At 40.6% G+C, this 16002-nt stretch overlaps 1 protein-coding gene and 1 pseudogene across 1 annotated transcript in view; both read right to left on the bottom strand.

Annotated features, from left to right (window-relative positions):
* LOC148363149 (plasma membrane calcium-transporting ATPase 1-like) overlaps positions 1-16002 on the bottom strand; it is a 41146-nt gene that overhangs the window by 9406 nt on the left and 15738 nt on the right. Inside the window, exons 10-15 of the mRNA XM_088340709.1 lie at positions 14279-14521; positions 10738-10979; positions 9084-9318; positions 5861-6040; positions 5705-5792; positions 3416-3522 (exon numbers count right to left, since the gene is read on the bottom strand). Coding sequence (XP_088196835.1) covers positions 3416-3522; positions 5705-5792; positions 5861-6040; positions 9084-9318; positions 10738-10979; positions 14279-14521 — 1095 coding nt within the window. The remainder of the gene's footprint in view (positions 1-3415; positions 3523-5704; positions 5793-5860; positions 6041-9083; positions 9319-10737; positions 10980-14278; positions 14522-16002) is intronic.
* Positions 11183-11274, bottom strand: LOC148363150 (U2 spliceosomal RNA; annotated as a pseudogene).

The following is a 16002-nucleotide window of genomic DNA, read 5'->3' as shown; positions in this document are numbered from 1 at the left end:
CATTTCTATCTCTTTCTTTCATCTTTCACTCTTTCTTTTGCTTTCTTTCCCGTTCCATCGTTGTCACAGTTGCCATGGCACCCAATTGGCCCCGCCCGCGTGGCACTAGCTGCGGCTCGTTGACAGATTGGCTTCCCTTCTATTTAAGCTCAGTGCTTTCACTCTCCCTTTGTCAGTCCGTCAACGAACCTTTGCACCCACAAGACGTAGGTTTCTGACTCCGTCCAGTTTCCTTCTGGTTTCCTGTCCGGTATTTTTCCCGTCTATTTTGTCCTGTTTAATATCGATCTTCAGTTTCGTTCCCTTCTAGTTTGTCCTGTTTCATTTCGATATCCAGTTTTAATATCAATCCTGTCTGTCCCGTCCGATATCTACTTGTGCAATTGGTATCAATCTCGTCGGCTGCTGGCTTCCTGTCATTCCACGCCAGACTGCTGCCTTACGTCTTCCGCCCAACTATAGCCGAATCACTGGCGTTTGGACTAACGTGCATTGCAGCCCCATTTCCCGTAAAATAAAAGCTTGTGTGAGAAACGTCACTCATTTGGGTTCTCCTCCTGTTCATGACAATTGTTTTATCATTTCTTTTTTTTTTTTTTAATGTTTCTGTTTACCTTCCTGTCTCTATTTTTATATTTTCGTTCATTTAATCTCTCTCTCTCTCTCTCTCTCTCTCTCTTCTCTCTCTCTCTCTCTCTCTCTCTCTCTCTCCTCTCTCTCTCTCTTCTCTCTCTCTCTCTCTTCTCTCTCTCTCTCTCTCTCTCTCTCTCTCTCTCTCTCTTCTCTCATCTCTCTCTCTCTCTCTCTCTCTCTCATCTCTCTCCTCTCTCTCTCTCTCTCTCTCTCTCTCTCTCTCTCTCTCTCTCTCTCTCTCTCTCTCTCTCTCTCTCTCTCTCTCTCTCTCTCTCTCTCTCTCTCTCTCCGTACTTTCAATAATTACCCTGGTAATAACATAGTAACAACATAGTAAGTAGTACAAGATAAGTTATTATTTTTGGAATGTATCTCAAACTAGTTGTACTTTGCACTAATAAGTAGCAAAACATCGCTCTTGGCTTGAAAAAGGTTGGACCCTTGGTCTAAGGTTTGCCTATTTCAAGATAATTTGATGTGCATGTCTAAAATATCTGTCATTAATACAATAGTATTCATTACCAGGATGGCATTATTAAATGCTTTATAAAAGTTTACTGTAATATTTCATTATTCGAAGTTAAAAGAGACCAGAAACCCAGATTTTTGTGAAAATTTGCAAAGTAGCTCCCCAGTTTAAAACATGAGCTTTGCCAGGCAGTGCTCGCAGTGATCCCCTCATTTATCATAGTTCAAGGGAACCAGAACCCCCTGCTATATGCAAAAATCCGTTCACCATTTTGGGGCACAAATGTGATACCAATTATATCATGACACAACTTTATGTACTAATAAAATTGTCATGTTTTTTGCTCAGCCTAGCCTAATAAAACAATCTTGCTCAAAAATGCGAGTCTACTAGAGATCCCAAGAGCCAAGAAGAAATCTGTAGGTTTGAGAGCTTTCTCCATTCGGCCCTGGTGCTGCGGAATGCTCTGCCCTCCAAGATTCGAGCTTCAACCTCAGTGGAAGTGTTTAAATCTAGGTTTAGAAAACACTTATATTCAATAGCTTATGAATGATGGTGACCTCAGGAAGCTGTCAACCTATATTTTATGTACAATACATGATGAACTTGTATTGTTTGTACAGCCCTTTAAAACTTCTTGCGATTAAGGGCTATACAAATAAAAATAACTTGATTTTGCCAGGCCTGATTGAAATGCTCTCTGTCGGCCCCTAATAGTCAACCAGGGATAATGGACCCTGACCGCACCAGTGCAATTCATTTTATGTGGAAAAAAGCCGCCCTGCACGACACAAATTTGCTCTCTTGGACACTGCTCTCAGCAACAGTCGGCCAGGGATAAGTGATCATAGCCACACTAGTGTGTGAATTTCCCTGCGAGGATGAATAAAGTATCTATCTATCTATCTATCTAGTGCTGATAATACTAGGCATAAAGAACGGGGGAAAAAATTGCCTCGCATGTCACAAATTTGCTCTATCTGCCCTTTTCTTTTTCCTCGTCCCTACCCCGATCAATCAGGGGTCGGCTCCTGTACACACACGTGGGACTGTCTACAGAAAATGATGCGACGATAGTTCTACACAACCGATGTGTCGCAACACCTGTCGATGGGATCCCCAGTTCCAACCCCTAATGCCGAGCAGGGAGACAACGTGTACCAACGTTACAAGTCTTGAGGTATGACTCCGACGAAACGCGAACCAGTGACCTCCCAGTCTAGGACCAGGCGCCCTACCCCAAGGCCACCGACTAGTGCCCTATTAACCCTTGCTCTTAGCAATTATCAGCCGTGCACAATGGATCACAGCTGCATAAGTGCGGTTCATTTTAGTGAGAGAAAAACACCAGCATATTGGAAAAATAGAAAAATGAGTAATAGAGAGCCACAATGCTTGAAATAAATGTATTCATTGCCCTTGTTTTCAGGAAGTAGTCAAATGGGGATTATGGATATTGGCCAAAACAGTAAACTTAATTTGAGGCGGCTACACAGAAATGTTTCAGCAGCCCGAACCGAAAAATGTGCGCTCTGCCAGCCTGTGTTCTCAGCAATAGTCAATTGGAGATAATAGATCATTGTTGAATGGGTGCTGTTCATTTTCGTCAGAAAGAACAGAAACAAGGTGCTACAACGGAAGACACAAATTTGCTCTCTCACGACCTCCATGAAAAGCAGTCAACTGGGGATAACGGATCATGGGCAAAACTGTGCAGTTATTTTAGAGGGCGACATTGGTACACTTCAGCGGCTCAAATAAAAATAAAAAAATACAGTCTGTTGGGGCTTGCTTTCGGCAATAGTTGACCGGGGATAATGGACCACAACAAAAACCACACATAACTAAAAGGGGGCCAGAACACTTCCCGACAAAAGTACTCTGTGTCGGTCCCGACTCACAGCATTGTGGGATTGGGGATAATGGATCACAGTTGCAAGAGTGCAATTCATTTCAGGGTGAAAAAACAGCAAAAAAGAGACACCAAGCCAGTGATCTTTCAGTCCCTGCTCGCAGCAATATGCGATAAGAGATAATGGATCGTGGCTGCTCGAGTTTTCTGTTCACAGAACAGGAAAAAAGGCCTGACAGAAGTATGCTCTGCCAATCACCGGCAATATGCGATGTGGGATAATAATTCACCGTCGCAAGAGTGCAGTTCGCTTTTCGTTGCAAAAACGGATAAACGGCCGCATTAACAGCTCGTCGCCGTTTTTAATAGCACGAGTGGTAGCATACAGCTAAGAGTGTGACGCTAGTATTAAGTTAAGTCTGAAAAGCTAGCATTATCTGCTAGTGTCCCCAATGCGTTACCATGGCGAATCCCACGTCGGCCTTCTTAAGGGCAGGACCGTCGTTGGTTCCGTCTCCGGTTACGGCGACAACCTGCCGTTGCTCCAGCACTGAACTGTCGATGATGCCTGGAGATAAAAAATGTGGGGAAGAAATTGACCAATAGATATATTTAATAGCCTGATAATGGAGGTGACAATCTGAGACATAACAAAAATAAAATTCATACTATTATTCATTCATTTTTGGGGAGGGGAATTAATATTTTATAACATCGGGGATAAGTGTTTTTTATATAGCAGACAAATTGCAATATTCAGAGTTAAATGTATAATATTATTATAAAAATATGTATATATGCATTTCTATTCTTTTCAAGCATTGATATATTTAATTTTGACATATTTGGAAAACAATTACTCTTTTAAATAAACAGATGTGTCAGGACCCAGTTGAGTTACATTTCTCACAAGTTTTATTGAAGGACAGAGGAAGGATTGCGCCTACGATATGGTGTTCGCTGGACACGGGAGGCAAGTCGCTCTCGTACACGGATTGTGAACCGAAAACACGGAAGTGGATCTTCCGTAGCGAGCGATGGCGGTGTCAGGAACGGGAAAAACTGGTCGGTAGCCGGGACTGGGAGAGCAAGGCGTGGTCGGGATCAGAAACGACTCGTAAGCCAGAACGGGAGAGTAGACGTAGTCGGGGACAAAAAGAGGTCGTAAGCCGGGATGGGAGAGCAGATGTGGTCGGGATCGAAACAGGTCGTAGCCGGAGACAGACGGGAGCAAAAACGGGACAGGTGGGAGTCAGGGTCGAAAAAGGCTTCCCTAGTATACAATGAGGTTCGCAGACGGACTGACAACAGGGGACAGACAGGACTGGGTTCAAATAGTGACAGGCAGCCAATTAGAACCCACGGCGGTTGGTGCCAAATGAGCGGGCACAGCTAAGTCACAGCCGTAATAATGACAGGATGATTTAGATAATCAACAGAAATGAGTTTTACAGATAAATTTCCACACATGACAGTGACGATATTATCACTATTGATCAATGAAAATAATCAGTGATGGGAATGTTACTTTAAAAAAGTAATCATGTCGCTAAGGTAACTTGTCACTAAGTAAAGTAACTAAATTAATAGATGAAATACTGGTGATTGTAAAAGTAACTGGTTACCAGGGATTGTAAATATTTCCATTACTTTAAAAATAAGTTGCACATAAGACAATTTGAAATTTTCTGAGCAGTATTTGAGTCAGTTGAATAGAAAAAAACAGACAGGTAGTTGTGTAATAGAATCCTACACCTCACCAGCAACAGATTTATCCACCACTTGGGGTGCAACAAACATAAACGGCAAACAATATAAGAAAATAACAACCGTCAGTAAACAATAGAAAATGAAATTAATAAATGAAATGAAAGAAAAATCAACAAGAAAGCTAAATACAAAAAGACTAGGGAAAAAAGACATAAAAATACTTTGTATCGTTAGATAAACACATTGACACTGAAAAACACAGGATATAATATTTCAATATTTATTCTAACTATCTATCTACCTTGGTCAAATCCCTTAAAAGGGGTAACCGACTCCCTAAGAGACTGCAAGGCAAAGAAAGGGGGGGAGACCGAAAGGTCTCGCAAACCATAGTTATAGGGTCAGTAAATGTGAGAGGATGTGGAAGTAAATTGACTGAGTGGAAGAAAGAGGACATCGGACAGATGATGACTAAAAGGAAATCTACAAAAAAAAAAAAAGATAAAATATAAAACATTTTTAGCATGATTTAAGCTTAACAAATTTAGAGTGAACAACACCGAACCCCCCGAAAATGCATACTGACCAATCTCATCTCATCTCATCTCAAAAAAGGGTTTCTCTCAGGGAACCAGCTCTTGATTGGTAGGGAGCCAGTTCCCTTCATTCACTTCCAAGAGTTGGCTCATAGAGACGTCAGTTGCCGAGGCGTCCACCACTAACAACAGCACTGCCGCTTTTAAATATCCGGCTCCAATATTTCTTGACGAAGCTTCATATCCCTTCTCTTTCGGCACAATTGTAAATACTGTATTTGTAATCGCTATCTAACTACATGGTAGTCGCTATTTGGAATGGCTACATGATCCGAAAAGATGTGACGTAAACAACAGTCAGCTCCACTTTTGACAATCAGTACCGATAACGGTAATGTAACAGCGGAAAAATTCAATATTTAAAGAATAACAGTTTACTTGACGACGTTGTTTATAACAGTTATAACTAAAACTGATAATAATAGTAAATATTTTTTTCCCCACCTTTGACGAGTGTATGTTTATCAGTGGGCGAGGATCGGGCCAGGACTCGAAGTTTTGGCCAGATCTTGTCGATGCGCTCCTGCTCGATCTGCAGAAAGGGTAGAAAAACAAATGTTAAGACGTCTTTTCCCGCGTTTGGCAGCGATGCTTTCGGACCTCGCCCATCTGGTTGCGAATGCGGCGGTTGAATTCTTTCCCTTCCAGGCAAAGGAAGTCATCGCCGGGATGCAGGATGCCGCACTTGCTGGCGATGGCTCGAGCCGTGTTGATGTTGTCGCCCGTCACCATGCGTACCGTGATGCCCGCGCGCTGGCATTTCCTGATGGCGTCCGGTACCTAAACCCAAAAAAATCACATTTGGCTGAAGGATTTCATGTAAAATACATGCTGTTGGGTCAATATACTAATTAAATTAAATTATTTTCTTTCTTTTTTTGGGAAAAACTGCTAAAATTAAACTGTTTTTCAAAAAATTGGTTCAAAACTAGAAAAAACGGTAGGAATAATTTAAGGAATATCTAGTATATTTTAAAAGCAACACCAAAATAAGAACAGACCCTAAAAATGTGTCATACTGTGCAAAAAAATAAAAATAGAAACTTTAAGACAACATGGCTGTCATGATTAACGATGTGAATCACCTGTGCCCGCTCATTTGGCGTCAACTGTTCTGATTGGCTCCCTGTCCTTATTTGAACCCAGTCCTGTCAATCCCCTGATGTCAGTCCGTCTGCGAACCTCTGTTTATCTAAGGCAAGCCTTTTTTGACCCTGACTCCCGCCTGTCCCATTTTTGCTCCCATTTGTCTCCGACTATAACCTGTTTTGATCCCGACCACGTCTGCTCTCCCGTCCCGGCTTATGACCTATTTTTGATCCCGACTATGTCTACTCTCCCGTCCTGGCTTACGACCCCGACCACGCTTTTGCTCTCCCAGGCCCGGCTACCAGCCAGTTTTTCCGCCCCTGACACCGCCATCGCTCGCTACGGAAGATCCACTGCCGTATTCGGATCACAGTAAAAGTGCGAGAGCGACCTGCTTCCCGCGTCCAGCAAACACCAGATCGAGGGCGCAGCCCTTCCTCTTTCCTACAATAAAACTTGTGGTAAACGTCACACAATTGGGTCCTGTTTCCGTTCTGGTCCTGACAGTATTTGGTATTCCGCTTAATAGGTCACTTTTTTCAAACAAAAGAACTGGGCAGAAATGGAGTGCTTTAGTGTAAAATAACGCCCCAGAAATCGTACCCTGTTGTTCTTAACTAGGGGGTTAAATAAAAATGTAATTGTTCAAGAGTGATTATCAAAACAGTCGACCACAGAGGCAAAAGATTAATCTAAATTAATCTACTGAAATTGTGAGATATTATACAAAATTAATTGTCAGAATAATTGACAAGTTAATCAAAATACATCAACAGAGCAATTGATGGATTAATATGAATGAATAAAGATTTAAAGATTGATCAAAATAATCATAAATATTAAACCATCAAAGTTAATCGACAAAATAGATGGTTTAATCAAAATTAGTCGACAAAGCAAAATGAATGGACAAAAGAACTGATGGATTAATCAAAAATTATTGAATGAATTATCAATATCATTCAACAGAATTATCAACTGAACGAAATAAATCAACAGAATTCAGTACTTTAATCAAAACTAATCAAGAACCAAATCCATATGTTTATAATTACTTTATGAAATGATTAACATATTAATCAAAAATAATCTTTGGAATAGTTGACAGATTAAAAAAAATTAAATGACAAAATAATTGAAAGTTTGATAAAAATGAATCTAATAAATAATAGACATCCATCCATTCATCCATCATCTGCATCGCTTATCCTCAGTAGGGTTGCAGGGGGTGCTGGAGCCCATCCCGGCTATCTTTGGGCAGTGGGCAAGGGGACACCCTGAACTGGTTGCCAGCCAGTCGCAGGGCACACAGGGACAGGACAGACAATTCACTCGCTCATTCACACCTAGGCACAATTTGGACTGGCCAATTAACCTGACATGCATGTTTTTGGAATGTGGGAGGAAACTGGAGTGCCCGGAGGAAACTCACGCAAGCACGGGGAGAACATGCAAACTCCACATGACCTCAGAACTGTGCCGCACAAACGCCAATCACTGCGCCGCCTTGCTGCCCAATAATAGACATATCAATCAAAATTAAGCAAGATCAATGGATCACAAAAAATCCAAATCATAACCCACAGATTTATCATAATTAATCTACAAACTAGTTAATAGATGTATCCAAATTAATCAAAAGAATAATTGATTTAAAACAAGAAAATAACATTTATCAAAATCAATGAACTAATACACTAATAAATCCAATTTAATCAACAAAAATCAAGTGATTAATCAAAATTAATAAATTGAAGAATTGACGGATTACTGAAAGAAAGAAAATAGTATCTTGTTAAATAAAAATTGATCGACAGAAATCAATAGATTAAAAAAATAAGCAACAGATAATTCAAAACGAATTTAGACAAACATTATTAACAAACAAATGTACACCACGATCATCTGAAAAATCCAAATTAATCAAATGATATATATATATATATATATATATATATATATATATATATATATATATTATATTTATATATGCTTAAGATCAGTAATGTGTACAGGCTGTAGTGAATGTACGGCCTTCTGAATTTTAGTCAGTACAAAAAATTGATCAAGATCGAAAGCTGCAGGCACAGTACGCAAACAAGTGTTTTAATTGTGGCACAATGTGTTACTTTTCTGTACTAGACATGTCCCCGCTTCCCCGCTTTTCGACCCTGACTCACTCCTATTTTTGCTTCTGTCTGTCCCCCGGCTTCGACCCGTTTTTTGATCGTGACCACGTCTACTCTCTTCCCCTGGCTTTTGACTCGTTGCTGATCCCAACCACGTTTTTTGCTCTCCTGTCGGCTACTGACCCGTTTTTTCCGTTCCCGACACCGCCATCGCTTTGAACACGGAAGTGCTTCTTCCATGTTCAACGCGATCTGCTTCCCGCAACCAGCGATCACCGGATCTTGTGTGCAATCCTTTCCTTTTTTCCTAATAAATTCTGAGAGAAACGTGACGCAAGTGGGTCCTGTCTCCGTTCTGGTCCCGACAGCCTGCAGCTCAAAATCTGATGTGGTCCGTACAAAGACAAAATTGAGTTTTGTTCTCAAATTTGAGCATGGTACTTCTATCAGTAGTCCAAAATTTACGGTACTCAAAATAAAAAAAAATTGTAGTCCTCAACTAAACAATCGCAGACATTTCTGCCTATTTGCAGAAAACAAATCAGAAAGTTGTCTGGAATCCAAGATACCACAATATTTCTTTGGTAGGAAATATCTTGCCACACCTCCGGTCTGACTGGGTCCTCGATACCGACAACTGCGATGCAAGTGAGTCCCGCCAAAATGTCGGCCTCGTCCTCCCAATCGAGCTGTTCGGACGCGGCGAAGTCTCGGTACGCCAAGCAGATGGTCCTCAGTCCCTCCGACGCCATCGGCTCGATCACGGTCTTCATCAGTTTGTCCCGGTCGCGGGGTTTGAAGGCTTTGGCCACGCCGTTCTCCGTCAGGATCTTGCAGCACCTTCCAGGATGAAACATTCTTTCAATACAGTAGACCTCCAGGATGCAGCGACCCCACCTTACGACGTTTTCACTTTAACTGAAGGCCCACAGGGCAAATCATTTTGTGTGGCGGGAGAGAGCTGAAACTGTCAGAGCGTTTAAAAAGCTAAGAGAGTGCTTCGACCAAAAACTGCATTTCCCACAATGCCTGTCGGCCAACTACCTGCAGAACACACCAGTGTTTCTGAATAAATGCCAAAGTGTGAAATTGTAATTTTTGTTATATTCAGTGTACTACTAACACATTATAACCTGTATGTGTACCTACATTTTGTTCAATGCAACTGTATGTTTTGTGAATTGTGAATACATTCAGAGTTATTTTACATTAAGACTCAAAATTAATCAACAAAATATTTGAAAATTTAATACAAATTAGTTGTCAATATAGTTGATGTATTAATCAAAATTAATCAACAAACTAACGGATTAATTTCAATAAATCTTATAAATAATTATTAGAATATTTCCAATAAAACGACTAATAGATCCATTCAAATAAATCTACAAAATAATTGTCAGATAAATCTAAATGAATTTACTACATAATTGACAGATTAATCAAAGTTAATTGGAGGAAAAAAAATCGACTGATTAATCAAAACTAATCAACAAAATATTTGAAGATTTAATACAAATTAATTGACAATATAGTTGATGTAGTAATCAAAACTAATCAACAAAATAATTGATACATCGATCCAAATTAATCAACAAAATAACTGACAGAATAATCCAAAAATGATCGACACAACAAATTAATGTTTTGATTCACAGAATTCAATAAATCAAATAATTGACTGATTTATTCAAATAAATGAAAACATATTTGGAAGAATAATGTACGTTATTTGACGAAATAGATTGATGGATAAATTAGATAGACAATTTTAAAAAAATCAATAAATTCAGCATAATGAATTAAAAATTGAATTGACTAATTAATCCAAATTAATTCAGAAAATAACATTTTATACAAGCTTAGTTGACAACATAACTAAACTAAAATAATTCAAAGAATAATTGACATATTGGTCTGCAAATGGTTTGCATTATGAAAATGCCAATATGTTATTGGCAGAACTACGTACCATAATGCCCTTCTTTTCAGTCAGTCCAGGCAATACAATACTGTGATTTTTGTACTATATTTATTCACTAAGGGTCCCAAGAATGGGAGTGATGCTAAAGGGAGAAGCAAAAAGGTGATAGAAAAATATTTGACCATTAAGTTATTTTGCACTTCTTTTGCCTAGTATTACGTTCCCCACCAAAGGATATATTGATGTTCTATCCTAGGTTTCTACGGTCTCTGATTTGTCTCTGGATTATTTTGCAGATTCATAGAAGAATCAAAGAAATGGTAAAGACTACGTACTTCCTGAGCAGGATCTCGGAGGCCCCCTTGCTGAACATGCGGTAGCTGCCGTCGGGGTTCCTGAGTACGGTGCTCATGGACTTGCGTACCGAGTTGAAGGTGTAGACCTTGAAGAGTTTTTCCTCTGGGATCTCGTTGCGAACGCTCTGGTAGTCTCGCCGAAGGTCCAAAGTCAGGCCCAATAAGGCACATTCCGTCTTGTTGCCTACCTGGCGAGGGAGGCCGCCCTCCTTGTCGGGTGGCTACGAAAAAAACAAACAAGTGGTAGGTGGGGGGATTTTGTAAGGTTTATTATTCTATATTCTTTATCAATTATCAATTATCCATTATCCGTTATCGGTCAAATCATAATACGCTACAAAGCCAAGGGGCCTAGACACTTGCTCTCAGCCAAGAGGCCGAGTCAAGGTCCTAGCCACAGAGCCATGCAGCGATCAGTGCAAATGCACCGTTCCCGGAAGTACTGCAATACCGGGCCGATGCGTGGAGTGGACAGAGCAAGCTCTTATTCCATCTCCGGATTGCAAAAATCAAACTTTCCGACGCATGCCGACACAATTTGAAATGCTGTAAATTAATTCAGAACCACAGTACAGTAAATAACTGCGATTCTGTTCTGAGGTGAAGATCGCCGTAAAATTGAGAAATTGCTATAGTTATTAGCTAATGCATTATAAACCCCCGGTACACGCCCCAAAAATCCAATGACCAAAATAGTAACCCGTAAGTATTATTTGAGTGATATAAGTGTGTATATACACAATTATTTTTTGTTTACTGGTGTGATGTGACCCGAGCTGATATAGTGGAGTAGTGGGTGGATGCAGAGGAGTGTGGGCAACTTCTACTTCTGATGATTCTCATGCCCTTAGAAGATGTCCTTGCTTTAATCTCCTCATTTCTAATAATAGTCGATTGTTTACGGTCATGCAACTTAGCCAGGGTAGCAATTTGCGTGCCTTCTTCATATTTCTTGATAATCGCAAGCTCAGTTTCAATGATTATCATTTTTTTAGCTAATTTTAACGTTTGTTTATTGGTAGAAAACTTTTTGTCTTTTTTTATGACTTTTATGACTTGAACTTTTTTAATGATTAAAATTACCAGTATATAACACCTGCTGGTTAATATATTTATTTGCTTATCTCTAAAATGTTTTTTCTGAGAAACAAGATAAAAGATATAAATCATTTGATTGAAGATAAAATAAACAAAATAGCTGGCATAGCGGCTGGATGGTTAGCATGCAGCCCCACGGTGCCGAGGTCCAGGATTCAATTCCAGCTACCGCACCCCCCCTGTGGAGTTTGCATGTTCTCCCCGTGCTTGCGTGGGTTTCCTCCGAGCATTCCGATTTCCTCCCACCTTCCCAAAACATGCATTTCAGGTCAACTGGCCAGTCCAAAATGTCCCTTGGTGTGAATGAGCAAGTGAGTGTCTGTCTCTGTGTCCCCTGCAACTGGCTGGCAACCAGTTCAGGGTGTCCCCTGCCCACTGCCCGAAGATAGCTGGGATGGGCTCCAGCACCCCCGCGACCCCACTGAGGATAAGCGGTGCAGATAATGGAAATGAGGGGGGAAAATACAATCAAACAAATATAAAATAAAAAATAAATTAATGGTTAAATAAATGCTTATCATGTTTTTACTTCTCCCTTTAGCATCACTTCAAGTTTTAAGACCCAAAGCGAATTGTAAATAGTAAAAACAAAATACATTTATTGCAAACAAGACTGAATGAAGAGAAAGGCATTGTGGGAAGTGATTTAGCCAGTAGAATAACGGAACTTTCATTACGCAAACCAATACCAGACCCTAATCCTATATGACGCCAACCAACCACAGACTGGCACCTAATTCATCCTGCACACGAACATTGCAAAATAAAATTTTAGTTTTAGGCCACCCAAAATAATTTGTTGTTTACGTGGTATAGTGGGGGAAATTCCGTAAGGAGGGGCCCAAAAAAGTTAATTTTCAAAACCGTCAACTAAAAATGTCGTAAGGCGGGTCGGCGTATCCCGAGGGTCTACTGTAGTGTTGTTGGCCAACTTAACAATTGCTTTTGTGAAGTGTGGGTGAACGCAGTCAGAGTGTAAGACGGGATTTCTCTATGTTGGAGGTCTACTGTAATAGTGGCTTGCCATCAAAACATGGCATCCCCGTGTATCTGGATAGCATAGTAGCATAAACTCTTAGAGTAGCATTAGCATTCAAAGAGTAAGTCAATGCAGGACACGAACCCTTTAGAGCAGGGGTCGGCAACCTATGACACGCGTGCCAGCAGTGGCACGCGAGGGGTTAACCAGTGACACATTAGTGAACGGCAAAATGATAATTTTTTTTTAAAGCGCATTTACCTGAAATTTAGACATTTTCAGTTGCGCACCGTGTTATTTAGAAGCTTCACCTGGAAACCACTATATAAATGCAGACCATTTACGTTAGCGCCCCTCCGTGTGTCAGCGCGTGTTTGGGCGGCGCCTCGCATAGGAGAGCTCCGTGTCTTAACCCAGCCAACGAAACACGCGCGCGATAAATGAACGAATTGTCAATCATTTACTGATGGCGAATATTTAAAGAAGCGTGTGTGTGTGTGTGTGTGTGTGTGTGTGCACGCGCGTGAGTGCGTGTGTGCACGCTTGCCTTCTGCATTGCTGCTGTTATTTCAAGTTTTGATATTTTCTGCAACAAGATATCATTGATGAATGGTATAGTAGCTGACCATATTACTTGTTTTTGATTGTAGTTTATAGTTGATGAAGAATGGTTGATTCTGGTTAATTCTTTTGGTAAAAAGTTGAAGTCAGAATGGCTACAGGCCTTTCCACATGTTGTTCACATTCATATTTTAGTTAATTGATGAACAAGAATAGTGGAAATAAATAGGTCAGTTTTACTAGTGTTATTTCAATCATTGTTCAGTATTTTTGCACTCTTCAGACGAGGAACTGTAATAGTCATCCAAATCAGTAGGTTGCAGTAGATTTTTATATACTTTTTATATACTAATTATCTGCTCTTGGGGTAGCACAGTACATTTAATAACTTAATTTGTTTAACAAAGCGGTTTAAGATTGCACTGTAAAAAAATAAAAACGTAAAGCACATCATTATTTTTTATCTTAAGTATTATTTTCTTCTTTTTATATAGTAATTATCTGCTTATGAGGTAGTACGGTAAAATATTTGACATAACTTCACTTTCAAACATTTTTTACGGACGGTGTGCCACAGAACCTTTTTATAAATAAAAGTGTACCTTGGTTCAAAAAGGCTTGAAAAACACTGAGTTATACGATTAAAATGTCTATCCATGTTGTATATTTGGACTGGTGTAAAATGACAGCTCTGTTGGATGTTAAAACAAGTATTGTGCGAGTCATTAATCTTGGTGTGGCACACTGATTTACAAGGACATTTGAAAGTGGCACTCCGCACCGAAAAGGTTGCTGACCCCTGCTTTAGAGAATCAGACTCTGAACCTGTGTGGCATCCATCCAACCTCAATTTAGCTCAAGAACTTGAATGGAAACTCTCACCATAATCTTGGTGGTGTAGGCGCAGTTGACCCCGATCCCGAGCACCAGCAGGTCCAGGATCTTGGCGGGAACAAGACTGGCCTCGGGGACCTTCTTGTGGTAACAGCCGCCCAGGTAGGCCTGGACCACCGTCATGCGGTTCATGGTCAACGTGCCAGTCTTGTCGGAGCAGATGGCCGTAGCATTGCCCATCGTCTCGCAGGCGTCCAGGTGGCGCACCAGGTTGTTGTCCTTCATCATTTTCTAAAGGAAGACCAAAGGAACCCCTGAGGAACTTCACAGCAGGAAAACATAGATACCGATATTCTTGTGGTGATTCCTCGTTTAGCTCCGTTAATGGGGACCAGAACAACCCACGATATACAAAAGTCTATTAAGTAGCGCCTCACTGCATTTTTAACAAACAAACTTTTACTTTTTGGGGTACATGATATAAACAATAAACAAAACAAAACCCAAAAAGTCTATCTTATCATTAAACAACAATAAGGAATAATAGAATAGCATTTGTTTAAATTTCGCCAAGCCTAAACAATCAAACTTAATATTGCAATGCCCGATTAGAGTGCGCTCTCAGCAATAGTCGACGGGGCATAATAGATCGCGGTACCATAGGTGCTAATCATTTTGGGTGTAAAAGGATTCCACGCATGACACAAATCTGCTCTGTTTCTCCTCTCTCAGCAGTAGTCAAAAAGGGATAATGGATTGCAGCCAAAACAGTGCTGTTGATTTGAGGTAGGCCAGAACAGTAGTCCTGATTCCAAAAGTGACTTCTGCCAGTCCCCACTCGCAGCAATATAGAACTGGGAGTAATGGATTGTGGTGGCATGACTGCAGTTAGTTTTAGGGCTGAAATAACAGCTAAAAAAGCGACACTCACGACGCAATATGTGTCTAGGGAAAATAGGTCAGGGCCACGTTCATTCTAAGCGAAAAGAACGGAGAAAAAGAGCCGCCACACCTTACACAATTTTACTTTTGGGCCCCGCTCTCAGCTATAGTCGAATGGGGATAATAGATCATAGCCTCACGAGCTGTTAATTGTAGTTGTAAATAATGGAAAAAAGAGGTATACTTTCAGCCCCCGTTCTCAACACTAGTCAACTTGCAAAATGGATTGTCACTACACAGTACAGTTCATTTTAGGTGGGCCACAATGGCATGCCTCAGCAGCAGGAAAAGGGTAAAAAACTTGCTCTGCCAGACCCTGCTCTCACAATAATCTACCTGGGATAATGGATCGCAACCACAAACGTGCATTTCGTTTTAGACAGGATAGGACGGCATGTATCCCAATGAAAGTGCCCTATCCCAGTCCCCACTCGGAGAAATAAGGGATCAGGGATAATGGATTGTGGCTGCGTAAGTGTGGTTTATTTTAGGTGGAGAGAGTGGAAATAAGGAACTGCCAAACATTACTCAAATTTTCTCTCTTAGCAAGAGTCAACCAGGGAAACTGGATCGTGGCCACACAGTGCTGTTCATTTTAGACAGGCTACAATGGCACACTTTGTTGGCCTGAAGAAAACAAATGCACTCTCGCAAACCCTTCTCTCAGAATAGTCAAACAGGGATAATGGATGCAACTACAACAGTGCAATTTATTGTTGGTGGACCAAAACGGCATGCATCCCGGCAGAAGTGCTTTCTACCAGTCCTCGCTCACAGTAATATGTTATTGGGGATAATGGATTGCAGCTGCATGAGCCGAGTTCATTTTA

Source organism: Urocampus carinirostris, chromosome 7 (genome assembly GCF_059441175.1).
Source record: "Urocampus carinirostris isolate Australia breed hairy pipefish chromosome 7, RoL_Ucar_1.0, whole genome shotgun sequence".
NCBI lineage: Eukaryota > Metazoa > Chordata > Actinopteri > Syngnathiformes > Syngnathidae > Urocampus > Urocampus carinirostris.
The sequence above is the reverse complement of the archived record's forward strand: the minus strand, read 5'-3'. Positions and strand labels throughout refer to the sequence as shown.